The following is a 26,061-nucleotide window of genomic DNA, read 5'->3' as shown; positions in this document are numbered from 1 at the left end:
AAGGTAGGATTGGTAGTCACGGAAAACTAGCATGAATTTGAATGTAGCATTTCCTCAGGACTCCGTCTAACCCCTCCCCCCCCTCCCCTTGGAGATCCAAAACGACACCCACGCTCACATGCATGAGCGCCGCTGACACTCAGCGGTAAGAAAACACCAAAACATTATCATAGTGAAAGTTGAAAACACAAACAAACATGAAATGAACGCGCAGGAGGTGGGCAGAACAGCAGGACAGGATTTGATTGGTTTCATAATTTGGCTCCTGATGGCAGGGATTGGTTGGTGTTTTCCCAGGTTTACTCCGGCTGTAGATAGCTGCTTTTTCTTTTCACTCTTTTTTAAGAACACATTATGTATTGTTGCCATCGGGACATAAAGATAATTTTAACCAGTATAACAAAAAGTGTATCTAAATCTGACTTCCAACCCCAGCTTTAATATTTTTGTCAATACCATTAATACATGTGAACATTGAATATCATTGTCCCAACAAAATGATTTCATCAATTCAATTTGCTGAGCAACATAATCATAATTGTATTTATGTATCCAGCTCTGGCCTGTTGCTGTTCCAGTGTCGCCGCACGGTGGCAGCAGTGTGCTAACCCTGCTTTGTTACTCTACCGGAAATGTCAGCGTAGAAGAAGAAAGTAGCTGAGGAGAAGAACTCTAGTCCCCTCTCCTCGTCAGATGATCAGCTAATAGTAAAAACACTGTAAAAAGACTCGATATTAACCTCTAGTTTCAACAGTGAGAAGCGGTGTAAGTTGTCAATAATGTACTGCAGTTCGTTGTTTACACTTTGAGGCCTTCATCGCAGCGCTGATGATGCTGAAAATGAAGCTACCGATGAAAACGGGCGAGGAAGGAGGCGACGAAGCGGCCGAGGACGACTCTCTGGATCAGCCCGAGCAGCGACCCGGGGCTGTGCCTCCCTCACTGGGGTCCGACGGACTGGAGGAGTCACCCAGACCTTACGTGCATCCATCCCAGCCAAGGATGGACAAGGAGACTGTGTTCGAGTGGTTCGGCCTACATCTGAACCCTGCTAAGAGGATCGAGTTCATGTGCGGGCTGCTACATATGTGCCAACCCCTGGAGCTCCGCTTTCTGGGATCTTACTTGGAGGATCTGGCTCGAAAAGATTATCACGTTTTAAGGGACTTCGAGTTTCGGGCTAACAGTCCGAATGATTTGGGAGTTTTAACGGACGTGGTTGATCCTGTTGTGAGGTCCAAACTGCTGGTCTGCCTTTCCCTCCTCGGGTCTGACAGCAGGGAATGTGCTGGAATACTCTTTCGGATACTGAACCATGTCGACCCGGGCTTGTTCTACTCCCTCCCTCCTGCATTCAGGGACCCTCACCACCACTCTTTCCACCCACCGTGTCAAGATGGGGATGTGTACGGGCGGTCAGACCCGACCTGCGGCTTGTCCTCTACCGACACAGCGGCAGGAGCTCTGGAGCAGTTGGCGCTGCTGTTCACCATGGCCGCCCTACACCCAGCTTTCCACTTCCACCAGCGGGAGGTAGTCCGAGGGCAGCTGGACAAGATAGAGGGAACTATAGAGGAGGGGAGGCGGCGAAACCAGCTTAGAATAAACGCCCAGACAACGGTAATTACTCATATTCAATACCAAGTTATCTAAAGAAATGTTAGCCTGACACTTTGACCTGTTATATAAAGATTCAAATATCTGAAAAAGCTGGTTAAAGTTTATTGAATATAGCCGAACTTGTACAACTAATCAGGGGTGTGTCCAGAGGAGGGGTCTGCGGTGGCTCTAGCCCCTTTCAAAATCTGATTGGCCTCCCCTGTTGCCATCCCCAAATCCTTTGCTCTGATTTACAATTTGTCATTTCAGATTGAAATTTTGAAATATAGTATTTGAACTGTTTCTACCAGGGATGTAAATTTTAAGTATTCTCCTTGATCGATCTTTGGAAATGTTAATGATCAATTATTGATTAATCAGAGTTTTCTTATGTCTAAAACAAGGCTTAATGCATTGTTTTTCCCAAAAAATATATTTTCCATGGCAACAAAATGCATATAACTGACCGTATTGAATACAGATAACATGTTTAACACAAGCGGCAACCTCCTGTCTAAAAATATGAGTCCAATGCAGAAGTGCTAAAAAAATGCAGTTCATCAAGGATCCGCTTGAGGCTGGCTCCGGAAGTACCGGAAACCACATACACACCCATTCAAAAAAGATGATCTTTACAGCAGAAATAAACATGTTTACAGCCTGGTATAAAAGACGAGTTTAGTCTGGATAGCTCATTTCTCGATTGGCACACACTGTACGGGGGGGGGGGGGGGGGATTTTTTTCTAACGCTGCAATTTCGAAGATATTAAGTTTACAAGCTTCCAATGAGAGGCACAGCTGACTTGATAAAGCCCGCCTCTCTACATCACAATCGCTCGACAGCACCAATATGGCCGCCGCTGATTGGCCTCAAAACAGCGCTTCAGGAACAGATGGGTGACGTCACGGATACTGCGTCCATATTTTATACAGTCTATGGTTTGACACTCAGACTGACAGTGTCCAGTTTTATGTCGTTCTTATTAAGAAAAATAAGCATGAGTAAGCGGCCAGGTGTCAGCCGGGAGCACAACTGGGTTATCTTCAGTCCAGTGGCTGAAAAGCCCAGACGGCTCTGGTGCTCGTCTGCAAACATAGCGCACTAGCAATTCTACACTTAAAACACCTCCCTGATAGTTGAATGTAATATAAGACTACATGTTGTTTGTTCCACGTGACGGAAAATTGAAAACAAAAATGCTTGTTTCTAGTAAGTTCTAAACAATCAATTAATCGATATGTGATTAATTGTTTAGATTCCTAGTTGCTACACAGGCTGGTTGTTGTTTCTGCTTTTAGATGTAGCACATTTTATTTTGCTGGTACTTCAACTGGATGAAAATACTTTGATCTATTTCTTAAGATTGGTACAGAGATGCGGTGTCCGTCAATTAAACGGTAGCAAGCAACAATTGGCATCATTTTAGTATTTAAGTGCTTGCTCCTGTTTAAGGTATTTGAATTGTGACTGAGCACAAATCTCTTTTTAAAGAATTAAGCTTAAAGATTTAATGTTGCCACTTTCTTGTGTTACTTTTTGTGGTTACAAAATGATGTGCAAAAACATGTTTGATGCATTTATGTTAGTAGTTGAAGTAGAAATAATTAGCAACGACAAAAATGGTCAATTATATTTATGCATTCATGCCACACATGCAGTAGTCGGTGCTCAAGTAGGGCCACCCCCCCTCAAAAAAGTCTTGACATACCACTGTTGCTACATTGCTATTATGCCCAAGAATAACATTGACAGACTCATGTAAAGCACACTTGTGTAAACACCTTTTTCCTGCTTTGAATGGTTGCCCATGGCGTGCTGCCAATGTTAACGACTTTAGGTTAAGCAAGGTGGTTTCAATTACTTACTGAAGTCACATTTGCATAAAGGGTTCAGAAACCCTAAATGGACATGCATCCAAACATTGTATTTCCGCTGTCTTCCTGTGGTAATGAGTTTATTTCAGTCTTGACTAATTTTGTTATTAATCATGTTTTATTGTTGTTACTAAGACTAAGATGTTAATGCAGGTAACTCAAGGTAAAGGCAGATACAGTTGAGATCTTGAGAAAAAACAACAAATAGCTCATTATCATGGGAAAAAAGTAGGGATGCACGATATGCCGATATTTTACAACTCATTTGGCTGATTACAGATATATTTTTTCTGCACACCTAATTGCAAAGATCATCAATTCTCTTCTGTATTGGAATTAGCGTACAGTGTTATGGTGATACTCTTATCACATTTGTTATGATATATTCATTTCTTGTGCAAAATAAGAAAAATACTTAATATTTAAAACTGCATATTTATTTATGACAATTGCTTTCAAACAAAATTCACACAAAAAGATACATCCTACTTAAAACTTGGATGATGATCTCCCTGAGACAATCATAACAACACAACCCGGGCAAATCTGGCCAATTTCACATTTGATATAGTTATTTGATATTTGATAAGTAAACCTAACCTCTGTTCACAGGGAACATGTGAAAAGTGCAACTGTACAGCAATTAAACCCAAATTAAATAGAGTGGTTTACTCTTTGACAGTAAAAGTGCCTAAATTAGTCAGCTACATGTACCTTACAGACTGCTGCTTAAATTCAAATTTAACTTAAAACACGAGCCCAGTATGTGTGCAGCAGACCATTATTTTGTCGGTTAATAATATTGGCGGTTATCGGCGTGTCGGACGATACCAGATAGTTCATTTAAAAGCCAATATCAGCCAATACCGATAATGTGCCGATAATATCGTGCATCCCTAGAAAAAAGACATCCATGTAGGGGGGTTTGATTACAGCTCCTGCATATGGGATATTCCTTTAACTCCTTTTTGGCCCAAACATAACGTCCGGTTTGAAGTGGATTCATACTGACCACAGTGCTCATCTCAATGCTTTGTGCACCGTGAGAGTCATTACAAAGCTTTGCTTAAATGTTCGGTGATGCCCCTATTAAGTTAACATCTGTTTAGCTTCAAGGGGGCAATTCCAAAGTGCTTCTATAACTTTTGAATTATTTATCCAACAGTCTGAAACTTCAGACTTTATAGGAAGAGGTGTGCCAGGAGTTTGACAAAGCACACATTTACTTATAGCTTTAAGCCAGGTGCACCTTGTTAAACTCAGGGCTAAAAACTCCTACCAATCACAATCAGCTGGTTGTGCTAATGTCCCCTGCTTTCCTTCTCTGCTTTGAAGGCTTTACCGGCTGGATGAGGTAGGGTATGGTGTGGTGATTTGTACTTATGGTAGAAACACTTGCACCTGTTACTTTCAGTTTCTTTAAGTCAGAAGTGTAATTGAAACGACTGTCAGGTCTATCAGCTAACCATAATAATGACTCACATTATAAAGGATAGGTGTTGCTTTCTGTTCACACAGTGTTTATTGTGTTCTAATTTCATCACATCTGAAATGTATCATCCGTTTTCTGTAGAAACACACACACACACACACACACACACACACACACACACACACACACACACACACACACACACACACACAACACAACACAACACAACACAACACAACACAATGGAATAGAGACATGTCTGTAAACCATAGCCATGAAGAAGGACTTTATTTACTGATCAGGAGTGGTCCTGTCTTTGATTTTTTGATGTGCAAACATTTCGGTTAGGGTGGAGCCGCTAAATTAAGCTGGAACCTCTTAAGGCTGAAGTGGAGACACCTGCAAAACAAGCAAACTGATTGGCACAAGGACACAGTTTGAGAACTGAAATCAGCAACTGAAACTTATGTTGACGAAGAAACATCTGAGCTCTAATCAAGTTAACATCTACTAGCCTGGTATTTAAAACCACATGGTTTCTTTTGGGGAAAATGTCAAGTGTTACTCCGTATCACTCAAGCACTTGTTCTATTCTTGGGTCTGCCAGTCAACCCATATTCCTCTGTCAGTCTTGAATAATTTTCCATAGAGGTCAAAGAGTTGACACATTTTCAGGATGTCTGATTTCTTATTCACTCTACTGATTGGACTGGTTTTACAGATCTCTGCTCAGTTTGAGCCTATTGAAGGTTGGGTTAAAATACCAACACCAAGTGACTGCGTTGTAGTACTTTGAGGCAAAGATGGATTATTGACTGAAGCCTCCGACCGTAGAGAGCCCAGGGTTTCCCAAACAACAAAGCTTGTAAGAGATTTCTCTCAAGTGACTGATTGTTGAAACACTTGTGAAATATTTTTACACATAGAAATAGAAAAGTCACTTACCTTATCTCAACCTAAATTTAAAACCAGTCATGTTAGGAATGTAAGGCCAACTCTCAAGTGTCAGAGCTTCCTACCAGCACACACAAAACACACCTTCACTGCTTATGGTTCATTTTACTGCTTATTCATTTCTGTTTTTATGGGTGTATCTTTGCTTAATTCACACATATAGAGCTTTTTGAAGATTTATTAAGAACGTTCTTAATCAACTGAACAAAGAGCAACGATTGGAATCCAATAGTCACTCAAAATGGAACATTTGCTGAGATTTCAACTTAATAGCTTATTAGACAAAGCCTTTAGTCAGTACGCCTTCAAAAGCTCCGCCCCCAAATTCAAAGATGTGCAAATTTTGCCTCCAATCTGAACTTAGTACTTGGTTATACACTTTTTTTTATGTTAATTACTTTCTATTTGAAAGTAATACTAGAAAAACACACCAAAACTTATCAGTCACTCAATTATCAAAAAAAGCCTTAGAGGAAAAAAGTACTTGTACCTCATCGTTGAGCGTTGACTATCTATTTGAGTCACAGCCTTGTCCTGCAGAATATGCACTGCTCTTAATAAAATCACCCGTGCCATTTTTAGTCTCTGGACTGTGTCAAATATGGTAAAAGACAGAGAGAGGAAAACAGTGGGTGAGCTGGTGGTTCTTTGTGTTAACACTGAATGTTTGATCCCTTTGATAAGCAGCCAGTTATGCTTAAGTTGCCTATTTTAAATACAAGTTATTTTTACATGGCTAGTGTAGTGCAGCTGTTGAGTGCTTTTCATGTTTCCTTTGCTATTTGTATGTTATGTTATGTTTGCTGGTTTTGACTCTTCAACATTAAGATGTAAGCTATAATATTGAGGGGAAAGATTCGCCCATTCTCATTCTCCTTCAGTGTTTTAACCTTCAATGCTGACCCACAGCGTACCTGTAAGCCATTACATTACAAATCTACTACTCTTCATTGAACGTGGGATTATTGGATGCTCAGAGAAACTGCAATGAATACAACTGGGAGTGGCATTTAAGAGCAATTGAAGTACAAAACACCTTCTGTATTAATCACAAAGTCAACATAATGTTTTCCTTAAATGTGACCATGTAAGTAATGAAATAATAATGTTTTTATTTGTATAGAACTTTTCAATACAACTTACAAAGTGCTTCGCAAAAACAGTAAAAAGAGAAGACTAAAATAGTGAGGCAATCAAAGCAAACAAACAAATGCAGATGATAAAATGTTTAAAAATATATAATAAATTCACAAAATAAAACAATTCCAGTAAACTTTTATTTGTGAATGTATTCTAATTTTAATTATCTACATTTTTTGGAAAGCACTTTGTTAATAGTATTGAAAAGTGCAACACAAATAAAATGAAATATTGTTTTATTTTTTTCCTCTTAACATTTCAGGCAAATAACAAAACAAAGCTGTGACAAAGCATCACTATTTCACCACCTATGATTAGAATGTGTTGGAAAATATTTTAGGCATTTCAACCTGATAGCTTAACTTACAAATCCTTTAGTCAGAGCGCCTTCTTAAGCTCCTCCCCCAAATTCAAAGATGTCCAAATTTTGCATCCTACAATTTGACCTTTGTACTTGACTGTACTATTTTTTTTAAATTATTTTTAAAGATCTATTTAAAAGTAATAGAAAACTGAAAAACATACCAAAACATATCAGATTTATATCCTAACCAATTTATACAAAATAATAAAGTCATATATTTCAATCTCAGCATGATATCTGAGATAAAGCTTGACTGACACCCATGATAAAAAAGGCACAACACACTTTAGCAGCCTGTTTTATGATGAGGCAACTGGGAATCACATTATAATTAAGATGCCATTAAAGGCCAAAGTTGTATCAGAACAGAAACTTGAAAACATGGTGTTTTTTTGTTTTTTTTGTCTCCAGGAGATGCTGAGTCAGAAGGCAGATTACCTGCCTCCAGTGCTGGGATTGGGGGAATGTACGGCCTCTCATCCTTCCTGCCAGAGCCGACGGTCCAACCGCTGGGCAACACAGAGAGAAGGTAATCTGACAGATTGCACTCACAATATTTCATTTTGTTTAATGGAACATGCACGCAATGAAAACAAGTAACTGTTAAACTACAAAGGTTTCTTAAAAACATTTCCAGCTTTACTGGACTTCTCTATTTCATTACATTTTACATTTTTTTGTTTTACCCACTATTTTTTATAATTTTTTTATGTTGACAAATCAAGTAGCTGCATTTATTCTGATCTGATTAACTGTCATGATAATCTGTTACTCGTCTTTGCTGTTGCAGCTGTGCATATAGAGGGGATTGTGCTCAGGGGCATCTCTCGGACTAGAATAGACAAGGAATACAACTTTGAGGTATGTAACGCACCACACACACACACACACACACACACACACACACACACACACACACACACACACACACTACACACACTGAATGCTTTTCTTTAGGTTAAGATGTCTTCAGAAAGTCTTCTTCTAGCATTATACTGTGTGTTGATGAAATAACAAGTTCAGCATGACCGTGAAGATTGCATTTGCGTTTGGTTTTCCCTAAAGTGCACCTGCTGGACTTCGTATGCACACACAGTCAAACAAGCACTCACACTTGCTTCCTACTGCTACTTAATACCTCCTCGCGTGTATGCTTTTAGCTCTGCGGTGCTAAATGTTGCTTCATAGTAGCATGCTAGAGGAACAGCCTGGTGATAAACCAGTAACACTAATGGCAAAATCAGCTGTGTTTGCCAGGTATGTAAGCACATACAAAGATTCTGACGAGGGTTAACTTGCTCTGAGTACAAGCATTAAATATAAGAGTAAAGCTAAAGTGTTTAAGCCGAGGTTAAACATTCAGCTGATGTATAAATCCATGTTGGACAATAATAGTACAGTAGTGAGGAGTGTGCTCAGTAAACATAAGAAAAAGTACATGTCTCATGCAGGACAAATGCAGGTTCTACATGTCTCTGTGTAGTAACAGGCACTGTTAGAAGTGGGTCCACTGATTTGAGTGAATCTTGGTCAAATATTCTTTGTATCCTTTTTTTTCTCTAGCTGGCATTTACACTTACTAATCCCTGGCTTCCATTTCATAGTGAGTCAGTGTGGCGCTAAGCGGATGGCAACGCATTGATGCTTGATGAGCTTGTCTTCACAGAAATGAATGTTTTCCAACCACGGATTCACATTAACAAATAGAAGCATTTAGTGCTCATTTACAGAAATACGATTTGATTCAGGCAGATGGAGAGGAGAGGCTAACAGCCCCCGTTGGCTTGACTTGAGCTTCCACATTCAGGCCAGAAGCGATCACAACAGTGAGCTGTTCTTCCCCTCCATCTGTTTGGAACAAAACGCGGACGCACACATGCAAAGAAACAAAGGACACACGCACTAACACATGCTGCACCACCACACTTAAAAGGCGTGTCTCATTCAGTTGTGTAGCTTAATTGATAAACTTATTGATTTGTGTTCGCTCTATTTCACTGTGTGAAGATTCGTGAAGTGAAATGCCGGTACTGCCGGGGAGAAGTTAATGACTATCTTTCATCATTACGTACATTAAGTCATCAAAAGGCAAATACAGTTTTATTTATTTATTTATTTATTTATTTATTATACATGTATAATATTGTAATAACAAGGTAATAACATCAAAGTCTCAGTGTCGTGATGACAAGTAATAAACAATATTATTCATTGATGTCTGTCTAATCATTGTGTATCCTTTCCTCCTAAAGTCCAAATCAAAGCAATTTAAACCGTAAGCATGAAAATAGTTCTAACATATGTCGGGCAGTTTGGGTTAAGTTCCCTTTGATGTTACCTCACTGTTAACATCTGATTTAGTCTGAAGAACAACACTGCACCACTCGGCCTGCCCTTTGTAAAAGTGTTCCTCAGGCTCATGCACTTACTCACAGTCATGAGTAACTGATGAGCTCATACAGCTCAGAAAAGATCCAACATCCCTGAGTCTTAACAGGAAGGCCTGTTAGTATCTATCTGCTTTACGACCTCATCTTACACATCTTCAGAGAGTATATATGTGTATATACACACACACACACAAACACACACACACACACACACACACACACACACACATATATATGTATGTATGTGTGTTTATATACACATATGTTATGTAAACAGTTTAAATTGATTTATACATTAATTTATTAATTTGTCAGTAAGGGTGTGTCTTTGTTGGCTGTTTAATCCCCAAATAGTCACACGCATAGCCACATTCCCTGTCTGACTGTCCTGTTGTCATGTTTCCTGGCTGTAGACTTTGTAATGATGGCGAATGTCGTCTTTTGTGTTTCAGGTGAAGTGGTCAGACTCATCATCCAGTAATGTGACCAAAACCCACCTTGAGCTGGAGAACTTCCTTCTTAAGGTACCTTGAATTCACCAAAGCATTCCTCCATGGTTTCATTCATAAAAAGCTTTTGCTGCGTTTTTCCTGCAATGTTCATCCTGGCTCCCTGTCACTCTGTCAAAGCCTACTGTGACAGTTAAGAGTGCAAGGCATTGAGCAGCGCTGGTGGCCTAGTGGTCTAAGCACCCCATGTACAGAGTACAGAAGTGTTTTGAGACAGTAAAGATTCATAGAAGAAGAAATGGAGCCATGCCTCAAGGGTTTCTCCGCTTTTACTCCTGCATAGCGCTGCGTTCCGATAATCCAGCCACACGAGTAATTTGAGACGTAGTGTACAGGGGATTTTACAGAAATCCAAGCACAAACTCAGATTATGGAGTGATTGGTTTAAGTCTGGAAGACATTTTCTTGGGGTAAGACTTGATAAGCTGACAGATTGTTGACTAAAGCTTCAAAGACACTCAAGCTGAATTGCATTTGATACCAGATTTAGACACAAATAACTTCAGTGTAAGCTCACTTCCTAAGTTGTTCAGACAGATGATTATGGCTTTGTTGGGCAAACCTGTGTCTTAGTGCCTCCTGCCTGTTGTTTATCTATTCTTTGTTTTATTGCAGCTTCCGAAGGATCAGTGTACTGAGTCTTTTGAGAAGAGCATCCTGAGGCTTCTGAACCAGGGGGACCAGAAGGAGAGCATAGAGGTGGAGAAGAGCCTCAGGTACACTAAAACCACATGTACACCTTACAAGATGAATTCCAGAAAAATGTTAATATTTTGGGCCCACCTAATTTCCTGATGAGGACTCTAGCTCTGATATATGAAATTTATTCTGAAATTGTCTGTGACCAAAGAAAGCCAAAGAGGGGTATTTCTAGTGAATTTCAAACGCATATTATTTTGAAACAAAGATGTAAAACATAGAACTACTTTAAAAATACTACTTATATAGTATACAAATAATACTCTCATGTATAAGTTGGAGTTCACATTTTACTTTGATATCTGCTAACCCTGTGCAAAATATCATCGCTGTCAGGCAGAAACCTCATATCTCTATATTTTATCATTTAAATTTTTTTGCATTAATCAATGCTATTTTTCCCCTTTTATGAACACCAGTAACTTTCTAAAATTAAAAAGATGAAAAGTGTTTAAAAAAAGAGCTTGTGGTTGAATCCCATACAGTGTTTAGTTGTTTTACTTCCTGGAAAGTAGTTGTTTACAAGGTTCCTGCCTGACAGTGACGATACTTTACAGCCAAATACTAATTCAGTCATTCGATTCTATCTGAGCAAAATTATGGTCATTTCTGGGCCTAATGATGTTGTTCGAAGCTTTCTGTAGTTCATGAAAGATCATAAGAAAACACTGCAAACTTCAACCCTGACTAAAGGAAAACAACTCCCACCACTGTGGTCATTTTGTTCTGTTACTCTAAGCCCTTTAAGCACAAAAGGTCAACATCCCTCATTTTCCTAGGAAGCATTTTCTAAAATCTTTTCCTACATTTAAATGATTCTTTGTCTGAAGAGCAGATACATTATCGTTGATTATTACAGTTACAGTAAGTCCAATGAGAAGATGCTGTTGCTTTTTAGCGTGACTTACTTGTTAGAGAGGATCTTAAGTATGTGAATCTTGTTAGTCAGGCTTCTTGTGGATCCTTAAAAAGTCTTATTTTTACTTTTGAGAGGTCTTAAACTTTAAATGTGACTGACTGAGCCATGTCTGAATACATCGTCAAATCTACAGTGTCTTGATGGAGTTGCTCACGTAGAAATTACTTCATTTATGGCAGATTATTACACATGCATTCACAAACTATAAACAGAATAAGGAGAACATAAGTAATTTGGCTTCAAGATAAAAAGAACGACTTGCCAGACATGCAAACAAGCTTTTAAGATAGGGATATATTTTATAAAGTATGTCACACCTGTGCTAATTGGGGTTTGTTCTGTTGTGAAAAAGTAGTGTTAATTTTTCACTCTTTAGGTCTGAAAAAGTCTCAAATTTTATTCAATAAAGTTTGCGGCAGCCCCAGTAATGCTAATATTTTATATATGATACTGGTACTGAAAATGCCAGGAATTGCTAGAAAACACTGTATGACAATAACTGAGTATCAGGTCCTTGCAGTGGTTTTCAAAGTCTGGCAGGATTAACACAAGATGCATGCTCTAACGTCACTGAACAGGTTTGTCTGAGTTTACCTATAATGGGCAGGATGGCTCGAGTATGAGTTATGTTTTGTGTAAAGTGGAAACAACAGTGGAACTGATAGGGTGTTAAAGTGCCTTTTTTTAGCCTCTATGAGCAGTCTACTGCTGTTTTGTTTTGGTGGGCGAGTCTAATCTGCAGATCAAACTAATTTCCTGTTATTTTCTTAACATTGTAGCCCCTTCACCTCATATAGTATCTTTGTCCTGAGTCTCGCTCTCTAAACACGTCCTGGGGACGCCTTAAATGTAAATGTTTTAGCAGATCCACTTTCACTAGGATTTATGTGACCATCTCCTTCAAATAGAAACCAACATTATCTTTGAACTGTCTTTTTTTCACTTGTGAAAGCTATGCTCGACAAAAGATCTTACACATGCACACAAAAACAAAAAGAGAGAGAGAGAGAGAGAGAGAGAGAGAGAGAGAGAGAGAGAGCACTCTGCATCCATCAGTTTGGTTTCGCGAGAAGTGAAACTCAGGGAAGTGAAACTTAAGTGTCTGCATTCAAGCTTTCCTTCAGAAACCCAGCCCCACAACCTGTTTGGATTTCAGTCACCCCCCCCACCTCTTTTTGGCCTAGGTGTTATTGAGATAGTTTTCTTTATTGATTTAACCACAGTATATAGATTTATTGGCATTGCAAGAGAAGACTACATATGGTTGCAAAATTTGTGTTATTTTGGCAGACATTTGCATGTTCAGGATACGCAGTTTACTTAGTTTTGCTCATAGCCACACAGAGACAAATACTGTTTAATGGGTACATAAATAACAATCCCATTAAAGAGATCATTTTTTAATATTCCATTTTACCCTTAAAATAAATCTATGGGGTGCCGGTGGCCTACGCACCCCATATCCAGAGGCCATGCTCCTCGTTGCAGCAGTCACTGGTTCGACTCCTGGCCTCGACCATTTGCTTCATGCCCCCCCCTCTCTACTCCCCACATTTCCTGTCTCTCTTCAGCTGTCCTGTCAATAAAGGGGGAAATGCCCCAAAATATTGCTTTTACACACTCACATCAATTCTGAGAGAAATCCCCTGACAGCCATGTTTCCCTTACTCTCCCCTCTCCAACTTTAGGGAAAGGTTCCTGTCTGCTCCTCCAGTCTTCAGACAGACCAGGAAGGTCTGCAGCTTCTTCAATTGTGACTCCAGTTATTCTTCTAAACGGAACAGCTGCAGATGTGAGTATCAGACTGAGAACAAACATCAGTGAAATTCTATACTCAACAGTTTTTTCCACTTCAGATATGAGCTATCACTAATTCATATGTGCACCAGTTAGCCATGTTTACTTTTTGGCACAGTGCTTTTTTTTTTACTAATGTTTTCAGTATCAAAGTATCTTTGGTATTAAACTTTTATAGGATCCAGATTTTTTTATAATCACCCTGCAGTTAAGAATATTAAACTGTACGTGTTAAATGATAGTTTTAGAGTTTTAAAGCTGCTGTTTTATGATTACAATGTTGCTGACATTTCTTTGAGTCTTCACTGCACTCTTTTATTTCTGTTTTTGTCTTGTGTATCAAGTGCAATACAAAATTCAAATACAGCGTCAAGTATTTTTCTTAGTGCAGGCTTGTTATGGAGTTTAATTCTCAGTGTTCAAAAAACTCATGGTTAAATAAATATTTTGGTCAATGCTGTTGGTCATGTTTGGAATATTTGACCACAACAACACCTATCAGAGCACACACATTTAGCCTGATATGCAACTAGATAAATGATGTTCTTATCTTGACTCTTAGCACACAAGCTAGAGCAAGACTTTTCAGAATGAGACACATCAGAGCACCAACAGATACATTGCTCATTTACGTCTATTCATGTATCCACATAAGCAAAATTTGCAGTTCAATATAGCGGGCATACCTGAAGCAATATGTTACACATTGAAGCATTAAAGCAGAACTGGTCCTTGTTGGGAAAACCTTAAAATGGTACAATATCTGTCATTTTTGCAGTCAATATTATTGAAATGGATCAATGCTTATGACAGTAAAAAGATCTTCACTCATATTTTAAACCAGAAGCTGTTGGAGAGCACATGAAAGAGAGCAGCAGTCGATCGACATAGTGAAGAGAGAGCTCTGGTAACGTAAACGAAGCAGTGAAACTGAAAAAATAAGAAGTTATTTTTATAATTGTTTCACACTCAGTGTTGAGGTGTTGATGTATAAACATGTCTACACCTCAGCACAAATGTGCAAGAAGGTGCCAGATTTAGTCCTCTTGCAACTTAAGTCATGCTTCTTCCTGCCAGCTGTGTGTCACCCTGCTCGGCCCTCCGTCACAGGGAGGAGCACCACACTGCTTACTCTCATGATTCATGGGTCAGCAAATACTGACATGTGTAAGGTCCTTTTAGTATCTAATAACAACACACATGTTTATATCTGTTGCAGATAGAGAACAGAGGAGAGAAACAGCGATGTCACAAAGATCCCTATAGGTTTTTTGGTAGTTCTAACCTGTGGACAGTTGACAGGCAGCCTCACACAGCTGAACAATTATTAATAACCACAAAAGTTACCTAGAAAGTACAGACAGAGAGCACAGTTTCCAAAACTCTGTCACTGAGCCATGTCAAAAATAACATTACTTTTCTTGCTAACACATTGTCTTTTTCTTCATAGGCAACTGCCAGCTTGGTAAGGTCTACCAAGGAGACTGTTCTGATGCCTCCAGTCAGGAGGAAGGTGCGTCCAAGTGTAATCATTTCACACATTCCAATATCTGATTTCCTCCTGTAGAGTGTAAAAGTTGTAAAGAAAGAGAGAGAAGTAAAGAAGACAAGATAAATGCAAAAGAGCACATGTAAAGAGTGAATGAGACCTGTTTATGCATACAGGCAAAGTGGGAAGAAACAGCCCACGAACCAGGCCTCACAGTCGAAGCTGGAGCTTCATGGTAAACACGAAAAGTTAACAAGCATTTATTTTTGGAGGTGGGCTGGAAAGGCAGAGTCTGTTTCAAATCCTCAAATTTCACGGCTATATTTGCCTGATCACGTGCTGACCGGAGTTCAACAGGAGCTGCGGTAACCTCAACCCCGGCCTGCTGCATACTTGCGTTGGAATTTTTATCACCGGCAGGTTGTGTCAGCGAGATTGAGGCTATACTCAAAATATTGAACTTGTTTAAACTTCATTGTTTTATAGTAAAGGATTGAAACACTGGTGCAAAAGGAAATACATTTTATAGTTTCCCAAATGAGTATGTTCAAAAGTAAGGAAGGGATCACAAGGCTGGGACAATCAGCATCAGCAGCACATGTACTGTGTCCATATGAAGTTTTTATGTCAGTGTGCTCTGTACAGAGAGAGGTGAGGAGCATGTTAAGCTCTGATTAAAACTAAAAATGATAGCATGATTGTTTTACAGGTGAATAAAAATGTTTAATGTCAGATTAAAAGTGGTCTGACAGCAGCTATGAAAACAAACAGGTGCTGATGACATCTGTTTCAAGTTTAAACTTGACTTTCTCTTTCCCTGTTATCGTCTCTTTTAACGTTAAACATAAAAGGAACGACAACAGGGTGGACATTTTGGATGTATTGATAGCATTTCTCTAATTCTCAGTCATGTCTTCGAGATGTAGTTGTGCGTCACTGCTTCACCTGACTGGCTATGTTTTTATTTTTTTTCTCACAGACTTGGAGTCTTATGTTCAGGGACATAAGAAAAAACATGGGACCAAGAGTCCATGTCAAGGGTGAGTAGAAAGTCTGTGTTTTTATTTGTACCTCTGAAATGTTTTCATCCCTCAAACAAACGTAGGAGCATCTTGTAATCCAAAATAAAAAAAGAACTCAGAAAATTCTGGTTAATGAGTGAAAGATGTTTTCTTACATCCCCGACAGTTCTTGTTATCAACAGTATCAGTGAAGGTGTTAAAAACACATCAATTAAAGTGTTGATGAGTCTAGTTCTTATTACATCTTAAATTGCATGTTTTATGATTGGACATCTACTATAACCCCTCTATTCCCTTCCAGTCTCTCCAGTGCCAAGGGAGCCCAGGCAGAGAGTCGGAGGGGGGGCCATACTGCAGAGCTGAACGGTCCAGCAGAGAGGAGGAAGACTGAGCAGGTGAGGATTAAACAATGCTGTGCAGCAGGAGAGTTAAGAAGGACAGGTTTCTCTCCACTGCTGCTTTACTCCCAGTTCAGCTTCCTGTCTGTGGAAAAAGTTCCTCATGTGTCTCTTCTTGTCTCATACACACCACTGACAAACATGGCGTGTCATGTCGGTGGTTTAACAAACACGATCTTCAATGTGGGGTTTGAAGGCCTCGCCAGGTCAAGATGTTTCTTTCGTGTAACAGCAGCACAGATAGTTAGCAGTGCTTGTCTAATGATTAACTCAACTGTAAAGCTCAGAAGCACAGCTTGGGACAATTCCATGAACACTAGTTAATCATTTTACACGAAGGTCGCTAGGAATGAGTTAAAATAGCTGTTGTTTTTTACGAATGAGACGGCAGTATGTGTGTGGGTCAGAGTGTGAGTGTGTGTCACTCACTGCCACGTGAATGGGAGTACTCGCAGCTAATCTCACTGATTTAGGTCAAGACCATGTGTGTGTGTGTGAGAGTGTGTGTGTGAGTGGGAGTGAGTGTGAGAGAGACTGCACTCTGCTGACAAAGCACAAAGCTCGCTGTCAGTCACAGAACAGGCCAAACACTTGTTAAATGTCTACTCATGCAGCGTGATGATGCTACCACAACCAGGTTTTCTGCTTCCATGTGCCTTTAGGTTCTTTTATTGCATTGTCCCTTTTTTCCACTGAAATTCAACAATTGAACCCCATATTTTTATTCTTAATTACATGTTACATTTTTGCAGTTTTTAGAACGACAGTTGGTTTCGACCTGTAAGTTTCAAGACATAAACAATGTGTATTTTTAACATGAACTCTATAGGAAGTCGGCAGTCAGCTTGACATCTACCACCTGTTTGTTAGCTCATGTATTGCCATTTAATGGACCAAAAGTGACCTTATTATGGTCACTTGGAGAGAGTTCATGTGCAACTCCAAAACAGCCAGGCCCTAATGCCTACCTGGCCTTTTCATCTTTTTTCCAGTAGATCATAATTCTACAAATTAAGAACCTGGTGGTATTGAGCAGTACTTGAAATTAAAGATTGAGACTGAACTGAAATAGTGAGGATGTCTGAAATAAAGTATAAGTATGACTTTAGCCTACATTGATTGCATCCCATGAAGTTGCCCCCTGCTGGCAATGAGGAAGAATACAGGTTTGAGTAACTTAAGTGTAGGTGTCACATAGGATAGGCACTTTATTGTCATTGCAAAAATGAATACAACGAAACCTCATTTGGCAGCATGTCCATACTGCAGTTTTTCAGTCTATAAAAGAAGTACTTCAAATCTTTACCTATATGAAAATATAAATATGTGCATTCTTCGCTTTAAATAACTAACAGTTATGTACAGTGTGCTGTCAACAAAGTAAAAACCATCATTGTACAATGTACAGTACCAGTCAAAAGTTTGGATACACCTTCTCAATCAATGTTTTTTATTTATTTTAATTATGTTCAGCATTGTAGATTAATACTGATGACATCAAAACTGAGAAATAATGTGGTTTTGCCATAATATGGATTACAACAGTAGTCAAAAAGAGATATCCATTGTGTACTAACCCTACCTCTGAACAACACAACAGATGGTCTCAAACACATTAAGAAGGCAAGTCATTCTACAAATGAACTCTTGACAAGGCTCATGTTAATTCAAAACCATTCCAGGAGACGACCTCATGAATCTGGTTTGTTTAACAGTTTTTTGTTAATTAAACTATTCCATATGTGTACTTTCAAAGTTTTGATGTCTTCAGTGTATGGATGTCAAATTTAAGTATTCTATATTGATATTCTATCAATGTTATCGATGAACATTGATTCACATTATTGAACGAAATATGAGACTACATGTTGTTTGTTCCACGTGATAGAAAATCGAAACCAATAAAACATCTCCGAGTACGTTCTGACGTCCTTGACGATCAACAAATCGATACTAGAGTAATTGCGAACATCTCTACTTCACCTTTTCAACATCTAAAATGTTGAAAATAATTAAAATAAATAAAAAACATTTAATGAGAAGGTGTGTCCAAACTTTTGACTGGTACTGTAAATTAGTACGGAGGAGGATTAGGGCCACACCAGGCAGTGGTACTGAGAGGACAAAAAGCATCTCAAAGAAAATATAAAGAAGTGGTAAAATCCAGGAGGACTCTGTTCAACATGAGGACCTCTGTTACATGTGAAGTAGGCTTGACTCCTTGTCTGTCTTACAGCACCCGGACGCTGAGAAGAGGAGCCACCCATCCAACAAATCAAAGAGCAGAGGCCTTCCTGCTGACAGGTGGGTCCACATAGTTTATCACAGTATTATGGAAACTTTGCAGCTTTCAATCAAGACAGGGGAAACTGTTGTGCAAGATATTTAACAGTCTCACCAACACTAACAGCCTCCCTGTGTCATTTTCAGGGACAGGGGAAAAGGAAAGGGTGCTGCCTTTGTAGCCAATGGTAGGCTGGCACCAACTCAGAGGAAAGGTGAGTGAAGCAGAGAGGAAACAAAACTGTATCTTGTGATGAAATTTGTGCTGACAGTGTTCAGTGTTACAGTTAATTTAGTACTGATAAAATAGTTAGACATATCATAAACATGTCTGAGTTTAAGAAAAAAGAAATTGAAATAGAAATGTTTTCTGATTGGGCTTTAGAAAGGACCTTAAAATAAAATACCCTTTCTTTAGAACTCCTCTCGTTGTATGGAGAAATACCTCCGACATAGACCCAATCAAATTCTATGTGGTCTGATATTTGATGACTTGTCTGTAATTTAACACCCGAGTGTTGTTGCAGATGGAGGTTCTGGTCCAGATACGTTTGGTGAAACCTCCTCAGAAAGCTACAGCTCTCCATCCAGCCCTCAGCACAGAGGACCAGAGAGCATGGACAGTGAGGACGACCACAACAAAGGTACAACTTGTACTGTGTGTTGGAGTCTGTCACAAGGATGTTTGTGAAACTTAAATTGACCCCGTGCGTTCTTGATCTTGTCTCTGTAGATACTGACAGCCACTCGGATGACTCCAGCAAATGTCAGGGGCCCGACATGTTTTTTGCTAACCAGACTGATCCAGCTGCAGTGGGGGGAGTCTCCTCTGTCAAGCCTTTGTCTTCCAGTACCCACCAGGCCCAGATGGAGCCACCCTGCCCAGAGACTACCACGGACTTCCCTCCTCTCTCCTTCATGCATCCTCTGCCCTATATGCTCCCTAATGGAACCATAGACTCTCCACTACCACTGGTCCCTCCTCCCAGCCAAAGCATTGTCCCTGATGTTAAACCCTCATCTGGGACCCTGATGATGCAGCTACCCCATGTGCCTCCAGCTGTCCCTGGACTTGTGGTAGACCCAGAGAAGAGGGACATGCTCCAAACCTTCGGGATGCCTCCCATGGGCCTCCACCCTGCAGGAAGTCCAGCTGTGCAGCCTCTTGTTCAGAGGTTCAAAACTGCTTTGCCTCACAGCCAGGGTGTTACTGGTGGAGCTTCAGGGGATGGATCTACCCCTTCTGTCCCTCAGGCTCCTCATCAGGCTCATGTTAGGGCCATCAGTGTCTTGTCTCCTGGCCCCACCTCCTTTTCTTCCCCTCCTCAGCAGTCTCTGCCCTGCCAAGACCCGGCCAGTGCAGGCTCAGTCCTGGCCTCCTCACTTCCGCATGTGGAGACTTCTCATGCCAAACACCCTGTTTTAACCCTGCCGTCAGGCCTGCCTTCTCCGTACACCCTGCCACCACTCCCCACCTCTGTTATGCCTGCTCTAGGAGCTCCTGCCCCCGCAGGGATAGCACCACCTTCTGGACATTTACAGGCAGCTGTTCCTCCAGCTGTGCCCACGCATACCCCTGGACCAGCCCCCAGCTCCATCCCAGCGCTAACTCACTGCACGGCACACAGCGACTGTACGTCCTATAGTAACAGCAGCGCTTCCTGTGGAAGTGCCCATGTTGTTCACGGCAACCCTATTACCCATCAGCAAACCCAGCAGCAACAGTTGCCCTCCCAGCAGCCGTCACAGCAACAGCCACAACAACAACAGCAGCAGCAACCAATAAGCTGTGGGACCTGCGGTTGCCACAACAATTGTGGGAGTCGAGGCAGCGGCACAAACAACAACAGTATCAGTGGAGCCTCTGGTTGCCAGGCTCCCCTGTTCTTCCCTGCCCACCAGATGGCAGGCGTTCAGCAGCAGGTGTTCAGCGTCCCAACGCACCTCTTCCAGCTCACAAACCTGCGCAGCAGCAGTTATCTCCCCCAGGCCCAGCCTCCTCATCAGGCCAACGGTGCCGCCACCCTGCCCACCTTCTTCCCTACTGCTCCACCTCCTACACACCATCCACCCTATGGCCCCCTCCACACCCACACTCACAGCCACGCTGAAGTGCCGTCTCACATGCTGGGCACCCAGGCCGCAGCTGTGGCTGCAAACTACAACCTTCAGCAGCAGATGACGCCAGCATCTTTCTGCCAGCGTGTGTACCAGCATGTGTACCCTAACCCCCTGGGGATGCTGCCTGCGGCTGCACTGGGGGGAGGCGGAGTCAATAAGAAGAATGGCCATGTGTCCTGTTATAACTGTGGTGTGAGCGGGCACTATGCTCAGGACTGCAACCAACCTTCAATAGAATCCACACAGCAAGGTAGTGCAGTTATATGGAACAGGGACAAACAGAGGACCCCTTAGTTTCCTTCCCTCAGTTTGTCTTCATCCCTTAAATCCTTACTCTTAAATGAAACACTTATCTGAAAGCATAAGTTTTACTTTTGTGTAGTTTCTCTAAGTCATATTATGAACGCAGTGTCTCCTTTGCTTCATTCTGGGGCACCACACTTGTTTTTTATGGGCTCTTTGCTGCCCCCCTAAGCTGAAGAATTGAAAGGAAGTATTTTTATAGTCTTTTTTACAGCACCTTGTTCCTGTAGTTCCAAACTGGCGCCACTAGAGGACGGTGTAGAATAGTGATTCTCCGTTGTGAGCTTTGTGTCATGTACCACTAAAGTAACGTAGAGTCGTCATCAAACAGCTAACAGAGCCGTCTTTGATTCTTGATTCTGCTTGTTCACTGACAAAACCACTAAAATCATTTTTGGGTCAGCTTCTGGTGTGTAGGTGGAAATGAACACAGGGAAATGGTGGAAATAGTTCTTGAATATTTATTTTGATTTTATAGAAACTTGATTGGAGATTAAAATGTTCATGTAACGGTTAGGAATTCGAATTTATTACGAAATGTTGTAACAGCAAACCATTGACTGTCATGACTGTACAAAACCCCCTCAGTTCAAAGTTAAAGGTTCTTTAAAAAGCTCAAACTGGAACCTGATATTGTTCATTTTGAAACTTCTTAGAGAAACACATGTTAAGTTCCACGTCTCACCCAGCCTTGCAACATGTGGTGCCTTTAGTTACCTTTTGTAATGTCCAGACTATTTTCCCTGCTGCCCACTGATTATACATATCTCTGTGTGTTTGGATGCATCTCTGTATGTGTGCATGTGATTGGTTTGTGTGTTGATGTTTGCATTGCAGGTGGCTTCCGGTTGAAGTACGCAGCCTCCCACATTTCAGAAGCACTTGACAATGCCGAATGAAGAAGACGAAGAAGAAAGGCCGAAATGGAAGTCTTCCGGTCTGCTTTCCACAGACAGTCCTCTGTTCTTCCCTCGGCGCTGTATGTGTGCACTTCAGGGGAGGGGGGAAAAAAAACTGAAAAAAGAGAGAGAGAGAGAGACCTGCCAAGGGCTCAGTGGACAAAGCCTAAGTACTTGTGCCTGAGAAAACCTTTTACCCATGGTGATGATTCACTGTCTTGTGCACACTAACAGTCCACATGACTCCCGCTTCCTTCCCTTTCAGTTTGTTTTTGATATTTTTGCACTGAGGGTGGGAATTTATTAACTTATTACTTAATTATTAGGAAGTTCAGAGATTTGGGGGAATTTGTTTTTACATTCAAGTGGAGACTCTTCTCACTGAAAATGTTCTTATAGACTTATTTCTTTAAAACAAAAACAAGAAAAACAGTGTATTTATGTTTTTTTCCTCAATTATTACTGTTCGTTAGGATTCTATTGTCCGACAGAATTGTACAGCAGTTTTCAAAGATTAAAACAAGAATCAAAAAAAGTAATGTAAGGAAAGAGGATTTTAGGTTTGTTGTTCTTTTTTGTCTTTTACAATTTTGCTGTAAGGTTTTTTGAATGTACACCTTCAAGCATTTTTGCGACTTGACGTTTATATGAAAGGTAATTGCTGCTTTGTTTCGTATTCTTTTTATTTTTAAGTTGTTTTACTTGCACTATAACGAGGCAGGAACACACTCTGAAGTAGAACAGACCTGGAATAGTAATTTTAGGATTTCAATTTGAGCAAAATAATCCACAAATACAGCAGTTTGACTGTTTTTTGGTATACTTAAATTATCTGTTAAACAGCTGTTAATCGCTGACGATCTAGAGACTGGTGTTAAATGTAACTTCAATCCACTCAAATCCCAGTAGACCACACTCAGTAGTCCAAAAAGTTGGGTCTGTTTTTTAATTCAGTCAAGGGTGAGATCTTTAACACCCTCCTGCCAGATTGCAGTGATATTTTATGGTCATAGATGAGTATTTTAAATTGTTACCCTGCTGAATGTTAGTGTTGCAAGGAATCCCACCTTTCCATAGTAAAAAAAATCAGTGTATAGTTAGGATTTGTTAACTCCTCATGATGAAGGTTAGCCAGTTCTGGACATTTCCTTTTGGATTTGAGATTTTAAACCACTTTTGGAGGACTCTTAAAGGAGCTAGAACTGTTCCACTCTGAAACTTTAAAAGGCAAACCTCTTTCCCTCACCAAGATCCGCCCCTAGCCTTCAAATCCAACTTACAAGTTCAACACACCCTCTTCAGCCTGTTCACATTTACCACTTTTTTGTTTTTGTTTTTGGTTATTCTGTCATGCTCTAATTGTTTCAGCACTTCATGCATCTGTACCTTGAAATGTCTATTTCAGTTAGATTGAAGCTGCTGTGGTGATTGTCGGAAGCAGTAAAGTTAACACTGTTCATGTCAACTGAAGAACTATGAACACTAAGAAGTGAGACATAATATTTAAGTGTGTTATTTATATGTGAGTAAACTTTCAACAGAAGTACAGCTATCCTGATGTCATTCTGACTGTGATTTTTCTGTCAGTATTTTTAGTGGATGTCAATTCTTCTTTTTTTTTTTTTTTTATTGTTATGCAAGCAAGACTCACGTTTGCTACACTGCCATGGTGACCATGTTCTATAGCCCATTCGACACCAAGTGAGGCTGATGAGCAGTTTTAGAAAGTTATAAAAATGGCCTTTTATAGATCACATTAACATTTTAACAGATTTCATGGCCATGGCATACTGACACTAAAAGAGCACACTACTGTGGTATTGATGGTTGAGGATTTGGACAATCCCACTTACATTGTTTTAGTTTAGGCTTACAGAAATTTTAGCAGCTACTTCAGTCAGTTGTACAGTTACAAGGCTGCTCATTGCGGAAGCAGCATTGAAGATTGTCAAAGATCGTCCTATGATATAGGCACAGAATTAACAGGCTAAACTAGAACAGTAAAGACAGAGCACTACATTTATTTGTATAGAGAAATAAAACAAACATATCTCTAAACTATTGATGCAATCGATCAATCTCTACCACACCTTTGTAAAACTGGCAGAATTTAACATTTGAGCATTTTGGGAACGATTTGAAATGACTTGAGGCAGAGCGAGAGGATATGGAGTCTGAAGTGTACAGTATTTAATAAAAGTCAGTGTTCTAATTTCAGAAACTTTTGAAGCTCCATTTATTATTGTGAATTATTTTTAAAGTTAATCTTAAGTCTTAAAATTGTGTTTCATGAAGTCCCACATACTGTAAGTAGTGCTGTCGACTCAATCTCAAATTCTAGCTGTCATAGCCACAAACAGCTAAGCTCGAATAAATCTCAACCTATAACTACTGCTGTAAACAAAGCACACAGACCTAAAAAACAACAAGGTCTAACATGTCTTTCTTGACTGAATAAGGCTGCAGACAATTCCTCTCCGGTGAGTTTACCTGCTCAGCTAAGGTTTGTTTGTTTGAAATCAACATCAGCTACTGCTCTTTCTGGGTAGTTGAGTTTCATTTGCCTGTCTTCTTCTGTAGTTTCTATAGCATACATTAACAAGCAAACACTGCAAGCCCTTCCTTTTACTTTATTGCCAACATTCAGCAATCCCAAGTTTAAACAGTTGTATTCACAGCCTTAATTAGCTAAAACTATAAAGCTGATACAGTTACAGTTGTATGTGTGTGAACTGTATTTTAAGGACTTTTTGTGCTTTGGGGCAAGAGGATGTTTTATTTGCTTAAACGCAAGAAGATGGTGACAACACAAATTACGAAAATAAATCTGGGGGAAAAAAAATATATCAGACTCAGAGTACACTGATGTTTCTGTTTGATGAAATATTAAGTTTGCTTTTTACTTTACTTAACACTTCACAATGTAGTGCTCCGTGTGATAAGTTGTTCCCGTAATGTAAAATAACTGAATAGATAACACTGCGTATTTCATTTTGAAAGTGAAGTATGTATTGTAAGAGCATCTGAGTGTTTGCTATCCTTTCTCTTTTGTCACAGAGTTTGTTTTTGTTTTGAAGCCATCAGGTTTTACTGCCAAGCCTGAAAGATGCCACTTCTTCTCAGTGATGTGCTAACTTGATTTTTATGTTATTCTAGTTTTGACTCATTGATGTTGTATTTCATGGTTCTCAGTATCATTTTGTCCAGCTGTGTTGTTCCTGGTCAGGGAGGCATGTGTGTGGGTTTGTGTGAGACTTTCAGGCTGCTCTGTGGACGTTCTGCTGGTATTTGTGGTTTTGTCCGCCATAACTGCTTGACCCTCTGTCAGTGCTTTGGTTAATTTAAAATCTATGCATACAGTCTTGTTTTTGCAAATTTTAGATGAGATGGGGAGTTTGATATATTATAAATGGAAATGTGCAGCCTCCAACACTCTGTTGTGAAATCAAACTGTCTCCAATTTCACACGTATATGTCCCAAACTGCTTCCCAGAAAGTTCTTCCTTTCACAGACACTTGAAGTGGATCTGAAGGTCCTGCAGAGTTCTAGATCCAATGATCAAAAGCAGACATGGACCACTAAGACTCTTGTGTGGATTAGTGTGGGAGTCCAGTGTAAATACTGAGGATGCATCAAACAACAGAGGGGATTTCTTTTTTACCTTGATGGTTTAGAAATATGCTGTACTGTACATTTGTAAAGGGTCACTCTGCTGCAACCCTCAGTTGTAATGTTTACTGTACTCTTTGATATCTGTCGACTGGAAAGGTCAAATATATTTCTAGAGCGGAATTTGGATTTTATGCAAAATGTTGATCTTTTTCCTGTAATTAAAAGCAATAAATATAAAAATTAAACAAAGTGAA

At 40.0% G+C, this 26,061-nt stretch overlaps 1 protein-coding gene across 1 annotated transcript; it reads left to right on the top strand.

Moving 5' to 3' along the window:
- The first annotated feature begins 630 nt into the window (after positions 1 to 630).
- On the top strand, positions 631 to 26,061 carry zcchc2 (zinc finger, CCHC domain containing 2). Its single transcript, XM_034706147.1, has 14 exons — positions 631 to 1,620; positions 7,777 to 7,894; positions 8,156 to 8,226; positions 10,208 to 10,279; positions 10,880 to 10,980; positions 13,571 to 13,674; positions 15,130 to 15,192; positions 16,148 to 16,208; positions 16,492 to 16,585; positions 18,825 to 18,892; positions 19,019 to 19,086; positions 19,399 to 19,515; positions 19,605 to 21,242; positions 22,133 to 26,061. The coding sequence occupies exons 1-14, from the start codon at positions 829 to 831 to the stop codon at positions 22,192 to 22,194; spliced, it is 3,429 nt and encodes a 1,142-aa protein (XP_034562038.1). The 5' UTR covers positions 631 to 828; the 3' UTR covers positions 22,195 to 26,061.

The sequence above is a fragment of the Notolabrus celidotus genome, chromosome 17 (genome assembly GCF_009762535.1).
Source record: "Notolabrus celidotus isolate fNotCel1 chromosome 17, fNotCel1.pri, whole genome shotgun sequence".
Lineage (NCBI taxonomy): Eukaryota > Metazoa > Chordata > Actinopteri > Labriformes > Labridae > Notolabrus > Notolabrus celidotus.
Note: the sequence above shows the minus strand (reverse complement) of the source record. Positions and strands in the feature narration are given on the sequence as shown.